Genomic DNA, 27,863 nt, shown 5'->3' with positions numbered 1-27,863 from the left:
TTTTGCAGCACCTCTAGGAGAGTTTCAAGTTGAAAAGTGAGAAAATATCCGATGAAACCTAGAATCGTGGTTAATCCCAAACTGTTACCATAGTCTGTAAAGGTGTTGCCATGTGTTTTAGTTTGTTTGTACCATTCTGCACATCAACGTAAGCATTGGTGTGGGCTCAAACCTGCTACCTGGCTTATTTTGCGCATGAAGTACTGTGTACCTGTCTTTCAAGTGGCTTTGCTTAAAACACAGATTGGTTATCATGCTTTTCCATCTAAAGCACAACTGTCACCACGACATATAAGAACACTAAAGCAGCAAAAAAAAGCAGTCCTAACTGCTTGGTACAAAACTGCATACATGTACATGGAGAGCTGAACTAAAGGAGGTTTCCATGGCAACTAAAACTAATTTATTGCACAACTGAGCTCCAACACACTGAACCACCACTTCAATAATGTGGATGGCAACAGCCAATGCGAAATAACCTCATAGCATGCCACACAATTCACACCCTAGATATTACTGTGGTGATGCACATACATCCACACAGATTGTTTCCAGTGCCATGGCCACGAACACTGATCCATCCACAACGGAGGATCATGTCCCGAGGTGATAATTATACTCTGTTTTATGAGAGCTACCAATTAGTGCACAGACCAATCTTCCTGAAGCACCTTACACAGGCTCACATACAATCACAAATAATAAGGCAAAGGACAGGCCCCTAAATTCTTTAATCATTTTCAACCAATTCTGCAACCAGCATTCTGAAACATTCCGAGAGAACTATAGAATGTAAAGAAATAATTTGCATGGTTTTATGAAGTTTGCATCTTAAGTGATCATTTTTCGCGTCATTTTCATAATAAATTTTTGCATGCATTCCACTGAATAAGTGCTTTAGTGGTTGAAAAGGTTAAAATTGACAGAATGTACATGTCAACATACATACTGATACAAACTAATAATTGGGTTTCCCAACAATTTCAGTAAAAGATTAACAAGATATTTCCAGAGATGAATTTTCATATCGATGGTAAACAAAGTTACAATGCTCTTAAACCACTGTACTGGATCGCCAGTACTGGGAAAACAAGATTCGGTGCACTGTGTCACTGTTTCCTACAAATTTCATCATTATGACCTTTTCCAGCATGGAGTTGCTCACAGGCCATATAATAGATTTCTTCGAGTTACACAAGTCTCCACCTAAGTTTAAAAAAAAAAAAAAACCTGCATATATGGTTTTGTCAGCTATTGCAGTTCTCAACTTTATGACTGCAGTTGTAAAACACTGATAAGACATGTCGCCCAGAGCGCCCTGTGCTTATCTGGCATAGACAGCTCTACCAATAAAGCTCACTTTTAACTGGGATCTACCTAATAAATCCCAGCTGTTAACTCGATGATGGCAATCTATCCTGGATTTATGAACAATCACTGCACACTTGCCACACATATTTTTAGTTAAAATGCAACACATTGTGACTTAGGACTACGTACATGTAAAACATGTAAAGGCAATCAGATATCACAGCAGACTCTTTCTCGCAATATCCACGATCAAATGACGAAGATAATTTAATAGATTTTATTTCATTTTTGGGTAAAATCTTGCTCATTAATAATTTCTTGCCGTTCATTCGGCTCAAAAATCAATACAGCGTCTCAACAGGCTCTTTTGCCAGAGAAACATTTAGGTTGGTTGGCTTCTGTAAATTAACTGTTAATGGCCGGGCATAAATCCTCTTCTGTCCACACAGTGCTGACAATCTGGCAATTCACACATGAATGCAAGAATTAGTCACACAAGGCTGGGAGGCTCCTCAATATTAAGTCATGACAGTGCCTAACAACAGGTACACACTCAAGCAACTAAATCTCAACACCTCTCTCCAACCCTCAGTTCAAGACTAAGTGCTATGCCACAGCATTTGTGAACGAGATGGATAAAATCCAGAATGACTAAATTACAAAGCCTCAGAATTCAATTAGTGTACATCATTCAGTAGAGATTTCATCAAATCATTTGAAATGCTGATTTTTCAACAAGACTTTTATTTGTGTTCACAGTTATGTTTTTTAAAACTTCTATGAATCAATGTCTTAAAAACCAGCCAAAAAAAAATTTATAATTTACTTCAGTTTACTTGAGTAATCAATAAGGCCGTTAAAAAATGGACTGACATCAATAAAATGATACCAGCTATCATAGTAATTTTAATGAAACCAATAATGCCTGACAATACAAGGCAAAATCTCAACTTTAAATATCCAAAATGTCACAAAGCAAGATTGTTGGTTATATTTTAAGGAAGGTGTGATCAAAACTGGCAATACAGAGTTGTGGAATCAGTGGGGTAAGGCTGTACATCTTACCCTGTTGAGATAATCTACTCTAACATAATGCCACTCTCCATTACTCGTCCCTTCCTCCAGATTGGTCCTCACTGATGTCACATTTGATCCTGTAGAGAACGAAAACTGCACTTGACTGTCCACGATCTCCAAGGCAATGAAATCATGTTGCTCATTGTAGCGGCCATTGTAAAACAACAGACCATTCCTCTCCCAAGTAGCAAACCTGTGAAAGAATGACAATTTTTATTATCAACCTTACAAAAAATTGTGCATCAAATACATCTTCAAGCTATCTGTCAGGCATTTTGTACTGGGTAATCTGACCAAAATATCTTCCAGTTTTCAAATAAGCTCATTTTAACAGTTTGAATAACTGGCTATCAATGGTATCCATAGAAACTAGCTTAGGAAAAGCTTTTTGGGAATTAATGTCAAAGCGATTCCAGAGGACGAGAGTCATTGGCAAAATGACAACAAAATGTCCAGACGAAAGTAGTTTATGGGTTTTCGTCTGACCTCTGTTAGCATCATTTTTTTTATCCTTCTCACAGTGAGGCAAACCCCTAGTCTTATGCAACTGTGTAATTCCTTGCGCAATCTCACTCATACACACATGGCTCCAATTTCCATTTGTGGCCATTAAAACACCAAATTACCGATCCAGGACAGTGCCTTAAATCCCACCAGGAGAACAGAACATTAAATCTCCCCCATCTGAGCCACCAGCAATCCCCATTAGTCAAGAACATTCCTTAACCTCCTCATTTCTAAAATTCTTCAGAGAGCAATTCTAACCCGAGATTGAGTCATTTATCTTCATTCAGGAAATTAAATTTTGAACTCTTAAGTTTGTACAGAAAGCACCAAGTGCCTGTTATCCCATCACACACGGTTTGTTACTTTAATATGCACGTACATGTAAGTATATTAACTTTCTCATGTAAAAATAGGCTTACTGGTGGTCATACACATAAGATTTTCGTATCGCAATTGCATTCAATATTATGGTGAAAGAAACCGCAGTCCCCATGGCAACCTACTGATTTTTGCCAAGGTACTGATAAGCATTCCCCTTGGCAGAAGACAAGTGGCCTTTAACACATGTAAGACTGTAAAGTACTACAACACCTATGTGTCCAACTATCTGGAAATAATTTTACATCCAAATCTGTATTATCATAGATGATCAACACTGACACAATTACTGGGCTTAGTCAACCGCCTCTCACTCCACTATTTCAAAACTTTCTCCGTGGAATATGGGATGTAGAGAAATAATTTACAGTTTTCTGAATCTTACAATTTAAGTGACACTAATAAATCATTTTAGCCTCAATTTTACAATTGTACACATAAACTCCACAGAAAAAGTGCTTTAACAGTCTAAAAGGTTGAAAGTTTACAGTATACAGCTTCCTTTCATTTATTCGTTCCTTCCTTCATTGAGCAGACACGTACTAAAATATCAGGTCTGCTTGTTGCATGAAGTTTATTAGTGCACTTATCTTTATTTCAAACATACTAAGGCTTTTTGTAGCAGGCTGATACCAATGTTGAGATGTTTATATGTTGTTTCACGAGGATCTCATATCTGTCAGAGGCATCAGACACCACCATACCTATTCACAGAATCCTGACAACCAGTACTTGACCTATGGTAGAGGGCACAAAGTTTCAATGCTCACCAACCTGCACATTTTGCAGGAGTCTGAAAATGCCATTGATCTTTATCAAAGGGGGTATTTTGACATCTGTTCAGAACACAGAATATCATCCTACTGAAAAAATGTAAGTTTAAGCACCAAAAGTAATATTTCCTGATGTTTATTTGCTTCCAAAAATGCACTTTGGGGGCAAACTTTTAGGTCATTTACTATGCCCCCATATCCTCAGCACAACTTCAGGAAAATACACCTGTACTGTGCCAAACAGTTGTGAATGTAACTGTTACTTACTTCAGTTCAATTGTGAACCTGTGCCGACTTTTCAGTGATGGAAAGGTGAGGTAAGATCCCCTTGGGAAGCTTCGGGCAGTCAGCTGACAGAACTCGTTGAAGAATTCGGACTCTGGGCATTTCTCACAGCGGAAACCTCCTTTGATAAGTGGTTCACAGTAAGACGGGGGCATGCACACATTGGAGGGACACTTTACGCGATCATACTTCTTGGTTTTCATATCAATTTCACAGTTTTTACCTGCAACCACAAACAAGAGTCATTAGTCAAGCTCATTAACTATTTCCTTGCTAATTTGGCAAAGGCATCCCAAGTGACTGAGTTAACATAATGATGTTTGGTTTTATCACTGAATGCATTGGTTGAACTAAACAAAAAACAAATCTTTCTTTCTGTATGTAAATTGTTTTACAAGAGATAATTACCTGTAAATCCTGGCTGACAGAGGCATGTATATCCACCTTCCTTCTGCACACAAGTTCCGTTTCCACCACACGGGCTGGAGTAACACAGATTCACTTCCACATCGCACAAAAATATTTTCTTCATTCCTGAATAACCAAGGCATGAAAATAATTCCACCCTGTCATGCAAATAAGAGACATGACAACAGCATTTATAAGTTTTTTTTATAATTACTGAACAAAAACTAGGCTGAAAAAACAGGAGGAATTCTAGGTCTTTTTGTTTAACATTGGACACTTTTAATGTTTGATGAGCAGTTATCTTATATTGTAGGTTTGTCCATTTATTTATTTGATTGGTGTTTTACACTGTACTCATTAATATTCCACCTATATGCCACCTATGGTGGGAGGAAACCGAACAGCATGAGCTGGATTTGAACTCACAGCGAGGCTTGTCCATCGCACTCACCTGTGAATCCAACGGGGCAGTGGCACTGGTACCAGTTACTGGGGTGGATGGGTCGGAACAGCATGGTGGTAGAGGAGATGAAGGGCGAAGCCTGGCCAAACACCAGCGCTGACTGGCAGTAGTCAAAGAAGGCACACAGTTCCTTCACACACATGTTATCATCAAAAGGCAATACCTGAAGGAGAAGAGTGTTTTCACACAATCAGAAACATCTTACATTCTACACAAGCAACAAGTACAGGGCACGTTTCTGCTTCTTCATACACGTATGCTGATGTTTTGGAATGTACACAGACTTGAAGCTTCCTAATTATTGGTACTGAAATAGGACTGTAATAAAGGCTATAAAAAAAATCCACATTCTCATTCACAATAATGAAGGACAATGAAGAAAGATGAATACAGTAAAATTTCTGTGAATGCAATACTTTTCTCTCTCAATTAAATAGACGTGTACACATGGAAAGGTTACATGAGCATATAAAGATCAGCATTCTCTCGGCCACAAGAGTGGCAGGATTATATTTCTTTCCTAGCAATGTAAATAATTTCAAAGAACCAGATGATAAACCTATATATCTTAAACCAGTACAGTAAGTCCACCAGCACTTTCAAACAGGCAGTAGGCCAATTTCCTTGATTAATGGTTTGGTTCCCACACAAATATCCATGTTCTAAGATCTTTTTTTTTTCTTTTTTGCTCTGCACTTACATGTACATTTGATTGCCATGGTAACACTTATATATGCGAATATCACACATAGACATATATGAAGTAGATTACTTTTTTTTTTCCAAGAGACATTTGATGTATAGTATTTGCTGCTTCAGGGAGGGTGTCACTGACAACCCATCAGTCTCTGCCATGTTCACTGATGCTGTAGGAGCAGCTCACCCTGGTCCAATGTGTATATATATATAACTGGATATGACATGTATGTAGTTCCTTGACCTCACTGTGCTATTCATGCTAAAATTAGGTTGACAATTAAATCCTGATTTCTACTAAGGAACAAAGAGTGTACATGAATGAATGACCATGCCTTCAAGTCACATCTCCAGATTATCCAAATTTGATTAACGCTAACCCTAAACAGATTTCTGACCTTTATTTCCTTAAAAAATACAAAAGCCAGGTTATTATTGATTGATTGTTGCTGGTGTAAATATTAAATAACTACAATGAACTACACCAAAATAAGATAATTTCCACAGCCAAATTTGCTTTAAGACAGCCAACTGACCACTAGCCCTTTGGACAGCCAGCAATGTTTTTTTTTGTGCACTAATAATTACTATTTGGTGGTCCTCAGAGGATGCAAGCCCTGGATCCAAACACTGACGAAAACTTTGGATTCTTTAAATAACATGTTAATAACAGAGATTCTTTTGCCATTGTAGATTGACATCAGCTTACCTGGAGAGTCGAGAGAGAGGCGAGTAGAATGCGCTGCAGGTAGATCTGTTCCTGCAGGTATTGAGGGGAGTGGAAGACATCCCTGCCATGGTCAGTGGACTTGCGAACAGACACACTGACATTAAGAACCTGGGTGGATACATCTGTATCATCCTGAATGTTGATGACGAAGATATTTCGCTCCTCCGTCTGGAAAATGTTGGCCAGGGCATCCACAAAGAACTTAAACAGTGGTGACAGGAATGCGGGTCTGTGTCATGTTATTGAGACGAATGGTAACACTATTCTGCAGCATGTCCGCCGTGACAAGACGCACGTACAATTTACAAGTGGCCTGCACTTCATTTTTCCCATCTACAAACAAAAAAACACATTATGGCGAACATCTTTACATACAAACCAATCAACTTCAAACAACTTTCACCAATGGCTTCCACAAAGACTACATGTACATGTGAAAGTGAAATGCTTGAGATACCCAACAATTTCACCTCAAAGACATTTTAAGTACTATGTATGTGTAGGTATCTTTCGGAATAATACTTATCTTAATTTTGATAGCTGGAGCACAAATGATGTTCTACTCAGATGAGGTAACCATTTGTAATTGTTGCTTTTACAAATGCTGGATTGTTATGCAATAGTGAAGACCTGTATGCCTACTAAATATACATTTTTCTGCATCACACTGCTATACACCTTCTGTACTTGGATAAAGACCCTGAAGTTAAAACATTTCATACAGACACCTACATATGTACATACAGGTATAACTGTTCAAATGGTCACTGCTTACGAACAGATGAATGATTAGCTTCCAACTGGTTTACGACCATGAACAATTTTATTACCACAATAAAATTAAGGTTTAGCTGGAAATACCCTAAAAATCTGATGTCTGCAGATCTACACATGGGATATTGAGGAAACCAGACTATAAAATTTTACAGACAAGAATTATTAAATATTTAAATGCAACACCAACAATGTTGATACATTCCATGCTCTGCTAGACTTATTTGTTTCATATTTACAGTGTCCCATATACATGTATGGTCACATTGCTTGAAGTGACATTTCCTTTGAATCTGTTCCTTTAGCCCTATAATTTGATCAGGTTTATATTAATGGCTTTACATTCCTTGAGTGTTCAAGTATAAAACAGACTTAACAGTTCTCCCAGACAGTTTTGTACACTACAAAAATATCAGTGTAGAATGCTGACACACAAACCCCTCTGTAATCAGCCAACCATGAAAGACATCTAAACCAAGCAAAAACCCCCCCTCTCGCCGACTCTACAGGACCTTTCAGCAGAGCTACCTATTCTTGACACCCACCATCTGCACCTAACAAAGAGCAAGTAGCATTGTATTCCATTTTCCAAACCGAACTGTTATCAGTGCAATCAAATATGGCAGTAAGTATGGGGCTAACACATGTAATTGCCAGTGAACCAGTGCCAGTGTAAAGGCTAAGACTATCAGCGTATTGCATGTTCACATACATGTACAAAATGTATACTCTAACAGCAGGAATAAGTACAGGTAACACTGGTTAAAAGTTGATATATCTTATAATCTGTTTCAATTTTCACTTCAATGAAAATTGAACTTATCACACATATTTTTACATTATTATTTTGTGGATGGGGGTACACTGACAACTTCTATCCCTAAATCCCAACTTATAGCCTTATAACAGTATTAATTCACATCAAAATTCAACTGAGTTTTATCAGTCATATATATAAAATTATGAACAGCAATGACACACTTCAATAATGAGGAGATAAAGCTGCATAGTTCACACATCCATTTTGACATAATCTCATAAAGTTCACTAGGTAATATATATCAAGTTATATACTTTATAACCTAGACAAGCCCTTTGTAAAACGAGACACTTTTTTTTTTGTTATCTTTAAAGGGACTAGCAGACATTTTATTACATTTAACACCTGAAAAGATAGCCTCAAGCTTTCTGTGTGAAATTTAAACAATGGAGACAGCCAAGTTGAGCCTTTGGATAAATATAATACAATGAGTGGCAGTTATGTACATACCGCCTATCACATGTACATGCTGTTTTATAAATATGCTGTACTCTCTGATCTAATTAGAAATCCACAAGCGCAAATGTACGAACAGAATGATGTGAAAGAAGACCAACAATGATGTCACACATGTATACACAATCTCACATATGCACATACATATTTTATTCACATGCATGTTCATCATGTAAGCGAAACGCCAGGAACTGCAAGCTTGTCACAGCTGATATACATTATACCCTAAAAGAAAATAAATTTTGTCCATGACTAACTTTGCCATCTTGTATTGAGCTTAGAAAGGTGTTCTGAGGTTTGCTTGGAACATGGGGTGATCGATCGGAAAATTTTAAGTTTCAGCACCCAAAATAATATTTTGTGACACTTATTTGCCTCTAAAAATGCACTTTTGTGGGCGAAATTTTAGGTCACTTAGGATATATATGCATGTTAATCAGCAGTCAATATCTGATGTTCCACTCTTGAACATGTAACAGTTGTTATTCATGTTATACCAAAAAAGTTGACTACATGCAAATTTTCACAATGCAGCTAGAAGTTCTAGCCACCTGTTGAAAATGGATCAAAAACCTGTTACGGTTGTATAGCTCCAATGCGTAAAAAAAAATGCATATCATGAAACTAATAACCAGGTTTGCCTAATAAAATGCCAGATTACATAAAATGATTTCTGTTCAGGCAAAATTTAAATCCTTTTCACAAAATTTTGACATTTGACCATGAAATTACATTGATAAAGCTGTACAAATTTTAATTTCCTGGGCCCAAAAATAAGTGCTAAAACTATATTTTTAAATGTTGACTGAAGTCAAAATGGCTTTGTGGAAAAATTACTAGAGCAAAAGTATATTTGATATACATGTACATGTATACTGACATGTGAAAGACCATAAGATGCTACCTGTGCCTATTCCATTAGTAGCATTGTGGCAAAAAAGGAACAGCTATTAAGATAGTTAGCAGGCAATAGAAGCTGTTTTCTATGTACCTTCTCTTTGTGAGAATGCTTGTTGGAAGTCAAACTGAAATTTCTCCTAACCAAGCAGTCAGCCCCAGATTAAATCTTTGCAGAACACACACGCTCCAGAGGTTCTACGTTCTGTTTTGACAACAGCCGGTCATTACACGCCAGTAAAAAGTTCCGGTGCACAAAGCAGGCAACAAATAAAAAAGCTCAGTTTACTGGAGGGCTCGTAAAATTGTTTCCAGTGGTGAGTGAAATATTTTGTTACCTGTACAAAAGGGGTCTAAAGTAACAAACCAATACAGATGATATAATAAATGCAATACCTGTAATTAGAACGACTAGAACCGAGACTTTACTGTAATCTTTTTGTGTATACACACAAATACTGTCCAACACTCACGAACTGAATAATGTAACTACGTGCGCTCTACAATGAAATACTATACGGACCTAAATTTTCAACCAAGACTAAATTACTTACATTGTTTTGACTGGAGTAAAAATCTGGACTATAATTTCAGAGCTTATTTTTGAGCCCTGTAAAATTTTGCCCACTTCTTCAGTGTAATATTAAGACAAATGTGTCAAAACTTCAACTTGCAAAAGCAAAAACCAAGCATTAACAACATTTTAAATATTGACGTTGATGTAGAAATCGTTCCCTCATTCTATGAGTTCTATCCATCTTAAATTTCTCAGAGGGACTGAACAGGTCTTTGGTTTATAACTGAAGCTTATCTGTACACAATCTGAAGCTTATGCTTATGCTTGGCACAAAGTGGAACAGTCTTTAACTGTTGTGACATCAAGTGGCCAAGGTTCATTCAGCTCACTGTCAACAACTTCTAAAAAACAAGGCAATGAAAATTTTCAATACAACGTTGCATCAAATTGTAAATACTTAACATGTACTTCACCAAAAGTTTGACATGTAACATACACTTTAAGATGGCCTCTCGGTCAGCAGTAAATTGCTCCAGAAACGGATGAATCTGTACCACGCATGTAGTACTCTACCAGGCCTGCTTTAGTTGACCCTGACAAAGACTTTAGGAAAAAGGCTGCTCTCAATCCCCAGTTAATATACATCAGCAATGAGTAGTGTATTAAGAATAAACCCTAATATTTATCCAGACGGAGCATGAGTGGCTTTGGGAGATCAAATATTGACAGTCTTAGACCTTGAGGGTAAACACAGCCCTGGGGACCTATATGTACATGTATTACATAATGAGAAAATGTTGCTTAGCCAACTTGGGCAGATTCCATGATGTGTCTGATACGTAACGAGAAGAAATTCATGGGTACAAACTAATACTGTCAATGAAAATTTACCTTTGATACGAAAATACTATCTAAATGTATATATACATGTGGATCCAGTCCAACCTTATTGTTTAGGTCAAAAAAAATCTCATAAAACATGTTTTAATGAAAGTTATATTTATGGAAGTGGGCTCAATCTGACTGTACATGTATATGGACATGGACTTGCAAACATCTGCACAAACACACAAGGAAGAAATGTCAGATCGATGTAAGCCACAACATCAACTTAAATTTTCTAATCTGTAACAATAACATGAAAATTATGCTGATCTTATACATGACGGTATATTGACCTACCTATGTATATCTTACATGGACAAAGTACTGGTCTACAAGCAAGATCAAAAAAAATCTTTTAATGGAGTCTTATTACGAGTTATGGATAAATCACAACACACACTTGTGAAGTCCAATACAAGGTGAAAAACAAAAGGCACTAAAATATGGCCGTCCTCTGGGAAGGTCAAGTCCCTAGAGGGGTGGGCAACCACTGGGGGGGGGGGGGGGGGGGGCTCGCATTTCCATGGCTGTCCTGATGAGCAGGACTCCATTATTTGGTCAGGGCATGTGGATCCAGTCAGGCAAGAGCCATGCTGAATATCTGAGGGGGTTGTAGCTGGGGCTATGACAAGGGCTCTACTAGACCTGTGGCCTAAAATAGGGTGCAGGGCAAAAATCAACAGCTCTTCTACACCTCAAGATGTGACTGCAAGAAAACATTCATTCAGCCCATGTTTTTTTTTTTCCCATATGGTAAAACATACATGTACATGTATGTGCAAACACACACTGGTACAGTGCATGTACTATAGATTCTGTAATACTGGAGACACAAGGAATAGGTTTCAGAAAGAAAAATATTTAATTTTTTCCAGACATATTTATGCTATGTAGACAATAACATTTGGATGAACATGTAAAATAAATAACAAAGGGACATGTTTGGGCTAAGAGGCCTAAAATATTGCACACTTCTGAATGAACAAAAAATAACATTCCTAGTACTAAAAAGAAAAACTGGAAATTGCTACCAATTCAACTGTCTTTATTGTCAGTTGTCCGTTATATATTTAATGTATGAAACACTACCTGAAGTAGTAGTGCAATGTCCGATGCCTTTGCAGTTTTACTGCCACACACAGGACTACAGCACTGCAGTCCTGTAGCATTACATGCACAAGTATTCCTTGAGTAAAGGAATTCTAAGAACACACTTTCCCAACTGGTGTGTTGTCACCCAGACCACTTCACTGTCAATTACATGTTAATGACACCTCTAGGGATAGGGTGGAGTGGAGTAACAGAGACTTAACTTTGTCAATCTGTGTGAACACAATGGAGCAGTGAGCATAGTCAGGAGGGGCGTCCCAGCTTCCTTGCCCTTCCTTGCCCTAGACAATGGCCAATATGCTCAGCAGACTGACCAACAATAAACCTATTACAATAGTTCTGTCCACACCTAGGGGCACAATTGAGGATAGGGTGTGAAGTGCTGAACCCATTTGGATTTTCTGATGCAGACCACAATAGTGAGAGACTATTGAATCTGCCACTAATTTATTGAGTCTTAATTGTTAAATGCACATGTATGCTGTGCAGATTTAAATTATTTAAAACAGGCTTTGTTTGGTAATTGATTTCAGTGATGGTAATTTAAGTGTGTTCAGCATTATGTAATGTCTTCACAACCATTTGTGAAGTATGTTGCACTGTAACATAAAATTTAACATAATTCTACATGTATAAATACATGTACAATCACCTTACTCTTTACATGTACCTGTATCCTGATATATCTTGAAAGCTTTTCCATCCAAAAAAAAAACATCATGTGCACCTCTATCAATCTGAATCTGTATATCATAAAAAAAAACCAACATGTACACATATACATTCATGAAGCACCTGACCTTGAAACTTTCAAAAAATTTTTAAAAAGTTAAGATGTGTACAACAAATAAAAAAAAATTTCTTATGAAATCCTTCACTGCACAGTAAATTCCAGCCATATAACCCAGTACACGACCAAAAATTTCGCTTCACATATTTCCAGATGCTGAGAGTTACTTTGGTACTGAAACACAGATCTTTCAATTTTGATATCCTACCTTGTACTTCAAAAACACATTTCTAAGATATATGCGTTTTTGAATTACAAGGCAGGATATCAAATTGGTAAGATGTATGTTTCAGCATGAAAGTAACGTTTTATAACATCTGTTTGCCTTGAACATTGTACTTTTTTGGGGCAAAATTTTAGGTCTCTTATTTATCCATTTGATTGGATATTTTATGTCACACACCTAGATGCATACAGCATAATGGTGATAGGAAACCAGACAGAGCCCGAGGGAATTAGGTCATTTACCAGACAGACATGTAGACTCGTACAATTCCAATTTTAGGTCCAGTATTGAATATTTTTCCTCTCCCTGTATATGTATCATTATATATACAGTACATACATTGATGTAATGATATTTGGCAAGAGAATATCTGGATCCATACAAACTATAATAAACCGTACAATTTACTTGTTCCCACTATCTGCACTGGGCACACTGGATTACGGATTAAAGTCAGGAACTGCTTCCCAGATACAGGTCTTTGTCTGCGTATGCCAGGTTACATACATGTACCTTTTCCCAACCGTAATACTTGTGAGCAGCGTGTCAGGAGGGATGCTCTGTAATACTGCTTGAGACTCCGCCACGTGGAATCTCACTGATAAACAAGACAAAAGACTTCATTCGTGTGGCAGTTTCTATTGATTTTTCCTACCCCCTACTGCTTAAAACGAACAAGGCAAAGCTGAAATGCCCCCATGTCGCTTTGCAGGTTTCACCTAGATGCATATAACACAAATTCCCAACACCTACACTGTCTCTTCACATCGATGGTCTATGTTTGTACAGCTAAGTAATGATGATGCATGTACATGTATATGCAATTTCCTAGCAGAATAGCCACAAGCACCATTGCATGTACATGTATACATAAGTACACAAATAAACCTGTCGATACATGGAGGTCTCTATCACGTAAGTAATGTAATTGTGAATATGGCTAAGAACCTGCCCAAATGGACAGACATTAATATCTAATCAGATATTAAGATCCCACCAATGAAACTTTACACTAGGTTTGGCAACATGCATGTAAATTATCTTCCATAGTTTTCAAAACTCTGAAAACAAATCAGACAAAAGATCCACTGAACCAATGAAATTTTATACTAGGTTTGGCTGCATGCATGTACATTAAATTTACATCCATAGTTCTGGGGGCAAACAATCCTGCTTTCAAAGTTAGAAAACTGTGCATTTTATTTGTAGTGTGCTTATGACTGGATCTGACAATAAGTAATAAAACATATGCTGTATACATCCATGTATTTGTGCTTAACTCTTACATGAAGTACACGTATATCTAAAATTCCACTCTGCTCAATATTTACATGCAGAACATATGAAACTGACATGCAAATACAGAATATACCTGAGCGCTTTCAGATTTATCATATATGAGCTACATCTATGCGCAGATACATGTACATTTCAGATTTGCATAGATCACAGAAAGCGCAGTGTTGTGAGTGTGTGTGAGGGTGCATCTTTTGTGCATGTTCAGGTACCTGTCCAAGGGTCATAAATGTCGTATATCTGGTAATTAGATACATGTGTATGTACAGTTTATTTGAGAACGCTTCATCTATTATACACTGAATATTTATAACTACTGAAGGTCAACGCTACATGAAGCTAGCTGGTCAGCTGGTTAACAGAAAACTTGTGCAATATCACATACTATAACAATAGGCTGCATGAATGTCTGTACATCTGACATGAGGCCAACTGCTGGACTACATTTGACCAGGTAGGATGAGACAGTCAAAAGTTGAGACAGGGAAGTAAATATGAGGAATCGACAGAAAGCTGCAGACCGGGTCAACCACTGATCATAGCTCCCTCAGCCAAAACCATGGCTTCTTGCACACATCCACACATGCCACTCCACCTAACAGGTGTGAAAAGGTGACACACAAAAACCTCAACTACTGGAGAGTGAAAAAAAAATTTTTTTCTTTCGCTAGGACAATCATTTACCACTAGGTGTCAAGTTCAAGTGTCAAATTGAAAAACTAAATCATTGAAGTTACCAGCAGATTTCAGCTTAAATGTAAACTAGGCCCATTCATACATTGGTGAGTCACTGACAAATCTATTTACATCAATGGCAACCATGTCACTGACGCAGTTGTAACAATAGCCCTGGATGTTGCTGTCCAATAATGTGAAGCAAAAACCTGACAGGAAATCAGCAAAAGTGCCAAAGAGCAAATCTGTAATTTTTGCACTTATGGAATGAAGGAAACATGCAAACTACTTGTATTTTATAAGTAAATGTACCAACTTAACAATGTACTAACTTAACAATTCAAAATCTAATCACCAAGAGTGGTACAAAAACTACAGGTAGTTTTTGCATTTTCTGTTTCCTGCCATGTCTTCTCATTTGAGGAGCAGAAATATACAGAAATGCTTCATCACAGCAAAACTGAAATTTAATTTGATTATCAAAAGGAGATTTAGTATCACTGGTACTAGCTTAAGCCAACTTTCAACACTAATAACTCATGTGTACAAGACAACAAGCAACTTAGAATTTGTACATGTATATATGTATCAGTTTTCTGTCTCATATTTACATGTACCTGTATACAGGAGACAAAGTGACAAGTGACTTCAAATAGTTTACCTGTATATATACAGCACCTAATTCACTATGGCATGTATGTGTACACTGCATACAAGAAAAACAAGTGTGGAACACAATACATGTAAAACTATCTTTTTAGTTGTCCATGTAGCAACAGATACACGTGTATATTTCTGAAAATAAACCAAGTAATTAGCCAAGACACTGCGAAACATTACATGTCAACAAACTCTAGGTTTTGTTTGATAAGTAATTAGAGGTGACAGAGACTCTGTGAACAATCATTTCAGTGCTAGAAGCCTAAGGGTGTTCTGCCCACTGGCCCACTATATGTACACACATTGAAGTCAGCCACCCATAGCAGACTTCAGGACTGCTACACAGATTAATTAACATATATACTGCCTGCAGCTGACGCCAGAATATCATGCATATGCAGTCTGCACAGCTTAGAAGCCGTTTTACAAAAACCCACACCTACAGATAACATTGATTATCGTGTGCACCTCAGAATAAGCAATCTTGTTTTAAATCTGTTGCACACATGCATTTGTGAGGGGAAAACCAACCAAAGTCTAACCATTTAACATAGCCTTGACGCCAGATCAAGTATACTTGTATGTACATGTAAATACATACAAAGAAAACTTTTTAAAATGTTATAGAGGTTCAAACATCGAATATCACACACTAGTATGCTTTAGTAAATAATAGTGCAACAAATCAGCAAGACAAAAACATACTATTTACTTCAACAATTAACAAACTTGTACCTCACAAATTAAGAATGATCCTGGTTTTAGAGCCAATATGTCAGGGTTTTGTCCGCTATTAGAGAATTAGGGATTGCAAATGTCACACTAGTTTCAAAGGTTACTGTTACAAGCCACCAATAGACAGTTTGCGAATCCTTATTCAACACCTTTTCCCTCAGACTTCCCTGAGGTAAAATTCTAGCACATGTATGTATTCAGCAGAGAGTTGCTTAGCCTGGTTTTAATAGTGGTAGCTTGAAAGATTCTGATTACTGCATTTTTAAGGTGGACTTGGACTCAGTGGTGAATGCTTGAGATACCATACACCTGGAGGATATCCCTGCAAGCAAAACTCACTACCCCATGACTGAACTTTACCAACTCATCAATCTTGATCACCAACTGTGCATAGACCTTTAAGAGCTTGCATTAATCTGGGCTGACTGCCATTAGAATCAGCTACAGTTAGATTGCTACCTGTACAGTTTGAATCGTAGGTCACACAGACTGATCAGCATTGTTGCACAGCACTGTGTAGACTTAACCTCCAGTCCACTAGAGGCAGTCTTCTTGAGTAATCATATCAACCACTGAAAGCAGGACAAAGTCATTTAACCCATAAGAAATAAAGTTCTTGGTAAGGGCAAAACTGGAACCATGAAAGACAGTATTAATCTTGGTTGTCCATAGTTTTAAATGAATTTCATTCACAAAGCTTTGACAGTTACCAGTTTAATAAGTCCCTGAATGACAAATATCTATGTACGTCCACAGCCTTGTAGAGCTCACCTAACACACCAAAACTGCCAAGGGCCAGACAGGGCTAGCCACATAAAATATCAGCACGTGTAATATATAATAACATAATAATATGAACTTAATCCTTAAAATTTATCCTAGCCCATATTAACAGACATTCCATGAAACTTTACTACCCTTAAATCTGTATTTTTATCTCAGACTTTTATGTCAGGAAGATAGCTGCCAAGAGAATATGACACAGAACATGCAATGAAATCCACGCAGTGTATGAATGTCTGTAAGGTTGCTACAAGTACTACTGTGAGATACTAAAATCTTTTTTTCTTCTATATTTGTATCTAACTTCGTTAAATTTTACCACACAGAGGTCTTCATGTACATGTATTTGCTAAATACTACAATCATCAAACCATCTGTAAATATCAACAGCCACCTTTCTGCCACCAAAGCCTGGGTATGACACAGCCCTGTGAGAGATAGCAACAGACTCTTTAGGTTTTATACATGTACATGTAAACTGTGTCTTGTTGAAATGTGCTGGCTCCATCAATGTTCATCAAAACTGGAATGTGAGACATCTGAGCACTGGTAGACGTAACTTAGCACTCTGTTGCCAAGTAAAGAAGCTCTCACTGTAGCCCGAGAGGGTCATTACAAAAAAAAATTCAGCACCTGCACATTTCCTGCTTAAGTCTATGATGTGAGCAATTCAGTTCATACTGTAATGTACATATGTCACAAAGGATTTACTTACACTTAGTGGAGCAATGAAACTGAATAAAAAAAGTTTTCACTCAAAATGCCTCCTAGTTTACTATATTTACCAAGAATAGCTCAAATTATTGCATTTCAGTAAATATCAGATTAAACGGCAATACATGTATGCACAAACAAGGCTAACAATTTGTGAAATGTAATAATTTTGGCTACTTTAAAATAGCAAAAAATTCAATTGGATTGGTGCTCATAGATTTCTTGCTAAAAATTTGTGGTACAGAGTCTTTAAATTCTCTCCAAAGAAATCCAAATGCAACATACTCATAAATCTTCCTCAAAGAGATAAAAATGTACACATTTACCCCATGGCTTCACTATTAGGCAGACTAATATGACTAATACATATGCAGTTTTCACTTGTATTTCCCCACCCCAAACAGAGTGTGAAGCAGTTCCAGAAAACAGGCACAAGCCTCCTACAAACCAGATGCCCCTGGCCCCTCAAACCAGATGCCCCTGGCCCCTCAAACCAGATGCACCTTGCACCTCAAACCAGATGCACCTTGCACCTTATCCAATGCCCCATGCAGAGCTGAACACCGCAAATCACTGTTGTTTTTGCCGCAGCAAATTAGTTAACATCTATGGTCAGGATAGCGTACGTTTTATTTTTTATGTAATCCCTTAATAAATCTATTTTTTGGAAACAAGACACTGGGTTTTTGAATGAAAACTCCCTCTATATATGATTTGGCTTCATTTATCTTTAGCGCTTCCATGCCACATTTGCTCCTGACTTGATAAGAAAAACTCTTGCAACTATTTCATATCCCCCAAAAAAGGTGGAAATAGCTGACTCATGTAAAGTTACTCAGTACAGTGTACTTACATATTCATATACTTATATTTTCATTACGTACTTCAATATACTGTGACTTGCATGTAAAACAAGCCCCGTGTAAGTGTCCTCATCCATCATAGATCTGAACTACACGTATGTTTGAAATTAAGAGTTTTATAGCCTGTATAAATCTTTACTTCAAAATGTCTTAAAAAGACATTATCTATGCACGCATGTGACTCTGTGTCAGCAATTAACAGAGGAGATACCTGCCTTTGAGACTTGGTCTAGATGCAGGTGCCTTGTCCTCAGCACAAAGCATAATCAGCAGTCTCATTTGTATTTTTCTACGGTCAATATGCTTAGAAACAGGGCAAACCATAAACGTCCTACAGAAACAGGGGAAAATCTGAGAGATCCCTCCTCAGCAAACAAAACTGTTTGGTTTAAAACCAGAGCAAAACTTCACTCCTTTTCGATCACTCTGTGTTTTCCGGCCAACTCTTTCTCAAACAAACCGAACACTGCCTCTAATGCTTTTAAATCTTCAAGCCTACATTCCCGCCTGTCAGAGGTTGGGCCTGGCCTTAAGGTTTATATCAATGAGAGGTAGCCAAGTGACAAAGAGTGTGGCAAACCACTCGACAAAGTAGCAAGTTCTAACCATATAGAACCATACACTTCCACTGTGGAATTTGAAACCTGAATTACATTACCCTGAAAATACATGCATGTTAATTTAACAAACTGGCTTGTATTTGAAAAAAAAAAAAAAAATGATTCCTTTGGAGTCACTTCATATTTATAAGCCACCATCAATGGGACACATTTTCCACAGACATGTACATACAATAAATTCATACATTCCATGTAGTCTCTTTGTTTTTGCTATGTGAGCTCACTGGTGCTAAGAAGCCACATGTGGAGCTATTAAAATCTTCACTCTACACATATATACAATGACTTAATAATGCTACGCACTGGCAGCTGTCAACCGGATTCATTTTTGTATGCATAACATCAACACCATGCATGTATCAGAATCTTATCTCTTCAAATTACTTCATAGTTTAATAAATGCCAGGTACCCCTCTACCACCTGACAGTTACATGCATAAAATTACAAGATGTAGGTGCTATCTTTCCTAACAGTATCCAATGTAAAATTTGATCAAGTTTTTCTGCATAGCGATTTGAAAGTCACAATCAATTTTTTTAAACAGATCATGCTAGTACATGTACAGATAGGAACTATGCATATATTTAACTTATTAAATTCTACATCTACAGCTTTACATGTTACCTTAACTGCCAGGTGAGTCTGAAAAAAGTCTACAAAATCAAATTTTAGGAAATGGCAAATAGCATTGTAACGTAATAACTTCTTACCCATTACATGGATTCCAAATGACCATAAAGACTGTGAAATACATGCATTTGAAGTGGTAAGTTTATTTAAAAAGAAGATCAAGTTTTCTGGCACAATGTTGGTATATGTATAAAAAGATCTATCAGATTACATCCATACATGTATGTACAACTGATACAAAACCTAAGTTTTGTCTTATCAGAAAAGCTTTGACATACACTTATATGAAAGGCTGGCTTTCAATATGAATTATGTATCAGGATTAACACCCGAATAATTTAGTCACCCTAATAAGATATGACAGCCGTGCCTACAAAACTAGTTTTACAGGCTTTAAAGCCTCGGGTTGTTAGAGGGACAAGTACATGTAAATGTTGGAGACTATTAAGAGGACACACTACGTTCTAGTCTCACAAACTGTAGATGACAAGTAATAAGGCATTCATTAATAATAATGATGCAGTATGTAAGAAATTTGCATATTGTTGGCATTTACGCCATATTTGCACATACGCACACTATAAGGATCAGATCTACAAGACTTTGTTGTCCCAGCCTTCCAAATATGCAACATGAAATTTTGATGCTTTTCAAACTGGAATAACAAATGACAATTCTCATAACATATTCTGAGCATGTACATACATGTATTCATGACAATGTGGTTATTAAACTGATAAGATACTCTACTTGGACTCTATAATCTTAGGATATACTGTATTATGACTGGATCAAGATGATAACAGCTGACAAATGACATGATATTTTATTTGATCTTACATTACACCCAGGGCCTGATCAAGGGCTTTTTGAACCTGTCAAAAGGTTTTAGGGGCGAGATGCTTGGGTTACCAATATGAAATGTTTTCATATTTTTATGTTACTTGCACAACAAAATGGTAAAACTAATATTTAGACGAAATACAAAAAAGTCCTCAATAAGCATGTTAAAGGCGTTACAATTTTACACATATGATATTATGCATATCCCATCTCTCTTCTCTGAAAATGCCTGGAAATATTTAGAATCCAGTATCTGGGCATTCTGAATTGAACAAATGTTATAAAATTATCAAAAGACATAATTACATAACAAAGTGTACAAACTGTTTTTAAAATGTAATCCTTTTAATGCAGTAGTTGTTTGTACATACATGTAGCACTTTTAATACATAGGAAACTTTCACTATATGGTATCATACAGTTACTCCACAGTACTCTACCATACAAGTAAAATAAAGGAACAAAATAATAAATAAAAAAAGCAATAAAATCACAACATATGGAAGCATCAATGTTTTACTAAAACCCACAAAAACAGAATTTAAAAACACAAATAATTTGAACTAAACCGCATAGGCCAAAAATAAAAATGAAGTTTGTTACGTACCTGTTACTTTGACAAGGAAAGTTCCATTTCTTGGTACATCCGAGTTAAGGCGCCAATCCAGTCGTATCTCACCAGTGGAGGAGTTCAGATAAAGTAGGTTAGCTTCATTACCAGACAGAAACGAATAGTGTAAAACATCATACTCATCTGGATCATGAGCCGGCACTTTGCCAATAGGTCCACTGGGGAAATGCTCCAGAAAATTGTTCAAAATAATAGTGAAGTCGTTCAGTTTTGGCCGATTGTCATTGACATCTTGAACCCAGATTTTAACTTTAGCTGTTGAGAAATGTGGAGTGGAGGCAGCTTTGATAATGAGCTCGTACATTTTCTTTGATGACTCATAATCAAGGTCTACCTTTGTTGTTATGATTGCTGGTTCACCTGGGCGCTCGGTCAAATGAAAGGAGTCTGCATCAGGCCCTCCTTGGATGCTGTACTCAATCTGAGCGTTACTTCCTTCATCTGGGTCCGTAGCACTTATCCGACCGACAGTTGACGCCCTTGGACTGTTCTCCTTTATATACACATTAATCACTTCTGATTCAAACATAGGTGCACTATCGTTGATATCTTCAATTTCAACATTCACCGCTACAGATGTAGATTTAGGAGGTACACCCATGTCAACTGCAAATGCAATAAGCTTGTAGTTTGCAACCTTTTCACGATCTAACTTCTTGGCCGTTCTTATGATCCCTAAAGTGCGGTCAATTTCGAAGTCTCCATTTCCATCATTTCCGCTATCAAACGTGTAAAAAATTTGTCCATTCTTCCCAATGTCAAGATCCGACGCTGTAATCTGTATGACACTGTCGCCTACAGTTGCACCCTCAGAGATTCGGCCAGAGTAAAGAGTTTCCTGGAACTCTGGGGCATTGTCATTGTTATCTCTTACATTTATTTCCACGTCTGTTACATCAGACATAGGAGGTTTTCCATGATCTGTAGCAGTGACAGTGAGAACATAGCCAGCAGTTGTTTCTCTGTTCAGCGGCAATCTAGTTCTTATTTCTCCAGTGTTCGCATCAATAGAAAACACCTGTGAACCCTCACCGCTTATGCTGTATGTTACGCGGGCATTCTCACCTACATCATTGTCAAGGGCAAACACTTTTATCAACACTGTTCCAACCTTGACATTTTCATCCACATCCTTCTGATAGGGATTGTTTTGGAACATTGGCCGATGACGATTAGTATCTGTGATGTTGATGAAAACTGTCGCTGTATCTACCTTTCCACCAGGATCACTACCTCGCACAGTCAGAATGTAACGACTTTGCTGTTTGTAGTTCAACACCCGTGCTACTGATATTATGCCTTCCCCTCCCTGTGTGTATATTCTGAAGGCTTCGTCTATATTTCCACTGGTGATATCATAGGTGAGTCTGGCATTTTCCCGCTCATCCTTGTCAATGGCAGTTACGCTTGTGACCCTAACACCAGGTGTGGCTTCCTCTGACACAGAGGCATAGTAGACCCGTGGGTTAAATATTGGTGGATTGTCATTAACATCTGTGACATGGATGTCAACAGTGGCAGTTGCTGACCTTGGAGGATTGCCTTTATCTCTAACCTCAACCAGGAAATTGTATGCTCTTGCCTGTTCCCTGTCAAGCTGACCATTTGTCTTAATCCACCCAGTTTTTGGGTCCACTGTGATTGGCATCCCAGGTGGAGGATCAACTATACGATAAACCAGCTCCGCATTCAGTCCAGAGTCATCATCATAGGCTTCCACTGGAAGAATGGAGTAATTCACACCAACATCTTCTTTGATCGACTCTAGGTATGACGATGCCGTGAACTTTGGGTTGTTGTCGTTCACATCTTGAACATCTACTAACAGAGTGGTAATGTTTGTTTTTGGTGGAGAGCCGTTATCTTGGGCTCGAATGTAGAGTCGGTAAGAAGTTATTACCTCATGATCAAGGGGCTTCAGAAGAGAAATGGCACCAGTGATGGAATCAATGGAGAATGTGTTGTCCGTGTTACCACTGGTGATTCGATAGCGAACATCTCCATTCTCTCCAATGTCCTTATCTTTTGCCGATACTGTGGCAATGACTGGTTTTCCAGACGGGTCAGTATCCTCCCTGACCACTTCATGGTAGGAAGACTCCGTGAACTGAGGCCGGTTGTCATTTTGGTCAAGAACTTGGATTTGAATTGTGGCCGTTGCCGACTTTCTGGAGGCGATAGCTCCTTGGTCAACAGCCTGTACCTTTATTATATAACTACTAATCACTTCTCGGTCAAGAGGAGTCCGTAAGACAATGCTACCTGCCTCTGGGTCCATGGAAAAGACGTCATTAGGTCCAGAAGGATTCAGTATGCGATAGCGTATGCGGCTATTGTCACCAGTGTCCTGATCCGTAGCTCTAACAGTGATGAGAGTACTGCCTATGCTAATGCTCTCCTCCACAGGCTGAGTGTAATTGTCATTCTCAAACTTCGGAGGATGATCATTGACATCATCAACATAAATGACGAGAGACGTTGTGGCAGTTTCTTGAGGGCGGCCATAATCAGACACAATAACATGGAAATAGTGAGCGGTCATTGTCTCTCGGTCAAGTTTCTGGGTTGTGTTTACGCGGCCTGTAACAGGGTTTATGGCAAACATATTTCTACTCCTACCATCACGAGTAGCCTGCAGTGTGTAGGTCAACCTGCCTGCATCCCCAGAGTCTGGGTCTGTCGCAGTGATTGTTGCTACCAACACACCAGGTGCCTGCTCCTCATCTATATGTCTTTCATACAGGGGTAACTGGAAGGTCGGTTTTGTGTTTGTAGCTGCACGTCGTAGCCTAGCATGGAGGTTATGTAAACTTGATATGTAAGCATCACCAACCACCTTCATCGTTGGAACGCTTTGCTTGGCTTTACGAATGGTAACAGTGAATGGCATAACATACTGAAAGGCACCTGACTCAGACAATGATTCAATACCACACGCACCATTTAAAGTTAACTTTCCTTGAATACTGATTTGCTCATGAACACAAACTTTCTTGAATGCATGAATCCTGGAGGTTGTATTGTGAACATAGAAGTCATCTGTGTCATGCAGGTAAAACTGAAACTGACACTCTTGTTTCAATTCTGTAGACATTGCTGCTGGGATGAAATCGAGCACTTTTAGCACAGGTTGGTGTGGCATAATACAAGCACCATAATGATGAGAAGTTGTAGCAATAACTGACAATGGGGATAAATGGGGGTATGTCTTTGCAACCTGATCTGGGCACTGTTTCCCACTATGTATGAACATGTTCACAGGTATAACCACATGAATGTCTGAAAAGCTGGAAATAATATCTGAGTTCTGGCTAATTCCAGGTGCACTGTTGTCTTCCACACGCTGGTATTTTGACAATTGACGGTGACGAGCAATGATATATATTTTCAGAGTGCTATGTTGGGAACACTCTGCAGGGACTTCTTTTAAAAATAAACTTCCTTCTGTTGAATCTATGGAAACATACTTTAAAGCCATTTCTGAGGTTCTAAACTGGTCCAAATGATATGTCCAGTCATCATGGTGTAGACCGGCTTTGAAGAGTAAAGTTTTTGGCAAGTCCCTATGAGATATGTGAATTTGATATGCTACAGGGCTAATGGGAAGAAGGCTGAGAAAACACAGTATCACCACGCATGGCTGTAACGCCAGCCGGAGCAAGTCTGAAGTGACCAACATTGAGTTTGCACGCATTTTCAGTCTTTGCTTTCGTCTTTGACGGGATCAAGTGCAAATATAATATCACAGATTGTTCACAGGTGTATAGAAATTGAAATGCATGAACGCAATTCTTCTAGTAACACAACACAACTGAAGAACTGCTTAGAAATCACTGGATTACATTGGGCGTTGTTGTTGTAACAGCGTCACCCTTACCGACTTGGCAATCCGCAGGTGTCCGTCCGCTCGCAGGTACAGTGAGCCTTTCCTCGCCTCCAGTCGAGCCACCGTCAGCGTTTTCGAAAAGCATGCACTCAACACTAACAAGAAACTCCCAAGCAGGGCTCAGAGGAGTTGACTTGCCCTATTCTAATTCACGGCAGACTCATTCTCGTGTCGTAATGAGAGTAACTTAAAATTTAGCCTGCCCGTGCACTCTCCCTGCCGCTCTAACCCTTCTCGCTTCGAAAATGGCTGCTCCAGACTTACCTCTGCCGTTCCAAGTACCTCCCCATAGAAGGCTTCGTTCATGCTATTTCCATTTACCTCTCATTGTAAATTGATCAATATAATTCGAGGTGTCGCAAAGCATTAACAGTTTTTCAAAGAACGACTTAATGCAAAAGTTTTGACAAAAGAATCGCGAAACTATAGTTCATGTGCTATCCAAGGCATCGTAGGGAGTTAAAACTACCCGCAGCCCACGTGACATAACAAAGGTGTGCATTTCCGCACTGGCTGACCACTTGCACACCACAGGGGGTAAATGAGATAAATTCCGCTCGTCACCTACACGTTAATCACAAAACTAGGACGATAATTACTGATAACAAGGTGCTAGAAAAACTTAACCAGTTTAAATTTTCATTGTCGGATCCAGAGATAGTGTATCTGTAGGATTATATATTGAAGTATGGTGCTACATTATTCTACAGGAGCTTGATTATTGATTATTAATACTGCCTATGACTCACTTTTTTAGTCGACCCCATATCTCCAAACAACTTGAATAAACATAGCTTTGTTCACGAATTCATATCTCACGATATAAAAAGCAAGAGCAATGTGGCGAAAGGCAGTTTTTACATTCCACGGATTAAATCTGTGTTAAAATTACATTGCGCGACACAAATTAAAAAAATATTGGTAAAAACAAATGTTTAATAAATTGTCCCACTTTTTACAAACAAGCAATCAGTATTTACACCTGAAGATTTTTTAAAATTATTTTTCTAAAGAAATTTGATAAAGATCTAAAGGTACTATGGTCATAAGAGTAATGATTGGGTTAAACCGGCTTCGCTGATTAGCTGCTGTAATGTAAACTGAGTTATCATTGCAAATGTATAAAGTTGGATACAGACTACCTGCTGGTGACATAAGTTAATATTCCTGATTTAAAATAACCTGTGAAATATCACGTTAGTCTAAAAGTTTTAGCAAAAGGCCGTGCATCTGGTTTGCAAGAGTAATAAGAAATTCTCCACTTATTAAATGAAACAATGTCCATTTTCTCAGCTTCAATAACATGGAGTTATCCCCCCTCTTATACCTTTAAACACAAGTATGGCTTTTTACATCACCTTGCATTGGCATCCGAACGAGTCTTTCATAAAGGGAAATTATACTTCGGAAATGAAGAATTCAAAAGCCATAAATTAACATTTGGCGTACGTCAAAATTACCATTTGGCAAAAGTCCGTGAACACACTTTTAATATTTGAAAACAGTTATAACGGAACTTTGGATCCTGATTTAAACTGTGCACTCACACACGGTATATTACAGTGATACATCAAACATTGTGGGCCTATATATGAACTTTTATGAGCCTAACGTGCGCACTTCCGTATTAATAGATAGTCTAACAATATAGGCTAACATTATATAGGTGGTAACTTTGTAAGGCAATGAAAGAGGTGGGTTTGAAATTAGTATAACTCGCTTATTGTCCATCTTGGAATCATGTATATGTGATATATGCATGCAATATGCGTCTAAATACCAGTTGTCATCTCAATTTACCAAATATAATTATATTGGCGGGTAATTATGGCCATATATATATATATAATATATATATATATATATATATATATATATATATAGGCCTATATATATATATATATATATATATATATATATATATATATATATATAATATATATATATATATATATATATATATATAATATATATATATATATATATATATATCTATTTATCTAAAGAGAAATGTACATGTATAAGTATAAGTATAAACGTCGTAAATCGGTTTAAACTAAAAATTATACTAACAATATATATGATAAGATGCAAGATCTGTGCCAGCATCATATAATGGTGAATAATATTCACGTATATGGATGATTTAAAAATGTTTAGTCTGTCAGCAAATAAGGATATTTCTTACTGATCAATTTAGACCTGGCAATTTGCCATCAATACAATTCAGTCATTGAAACTGGTTTACTCCATTAAGAAATTGCATAACGTCTCTCTGTATGATGATCTGAAACGATAAATACAGGAGTTGGGTTCATTTAATAGCATGGAATCAATTTTCTATATAACATGAAGTCACACAATTACATTTAAAATAAAGTCTTTTCATTTACATGTAAGTGCATGTATTTCAAAGGTGACCA

The 27,863-nt window shown here is 37.6% G+C and overlaps 1 protein-coding gene across 1 annotated transcript in view; it reads right to left on the bottom strand.

Moving 5' to 3' along the window:
- Positions 1-25,875, bottom strand: part of LOC135470936 (cadherin EGF LAG seven-pass G-type receptor 2-like) — a 49,410-nt gene extending 23,535 nt beyond the window's left edge. The window contains 7 exon segments of the mRNA XM_064749985.1: positions 2,377-2,581; positions 4,314-4,554; positions 4,740-4,865; positions 5,191-5,365; positions 6,608-6,856; positions 6,858-6,961; positions 21,531-25,875. Coding sequence (XP_064606055.1) covers positions 2,377-2,581; positions 4,314-4,554; positions 4,740-4,865; positions 5,191-5,365; positions 6,608-6,856; positions 6,858-6,961; positions 21,531-25,248 — 4,818 coding nt within the window. The 5' untranslated portion in view covers positions 25,249-25,875.
- Between the last annotated feature and the right edge of the window lie 1,988 nt (positions 25,876-27,863).

The sequence above is a fragment of the Liolophura sinensis genome, chromosome 7 (assembly GCF_032854445.1).
Source record: "Liolophura sinensis isolate JHLJ2023 chromosome 7, CUHK_Ljap_v2, whole genome shotgun sequence".
Lineage (NCBI taxonomy): Eukaryota > Metazoa > Mollusca > Polyplacophora > Chitonida > Chitonidae > Liolophura > Liolophura sinensis.
The sequence above is the reverse complement of the archived record's forward strand: the minus strand, read 5'-3'. Positions and strand labels throughout refer to the sequence as shown.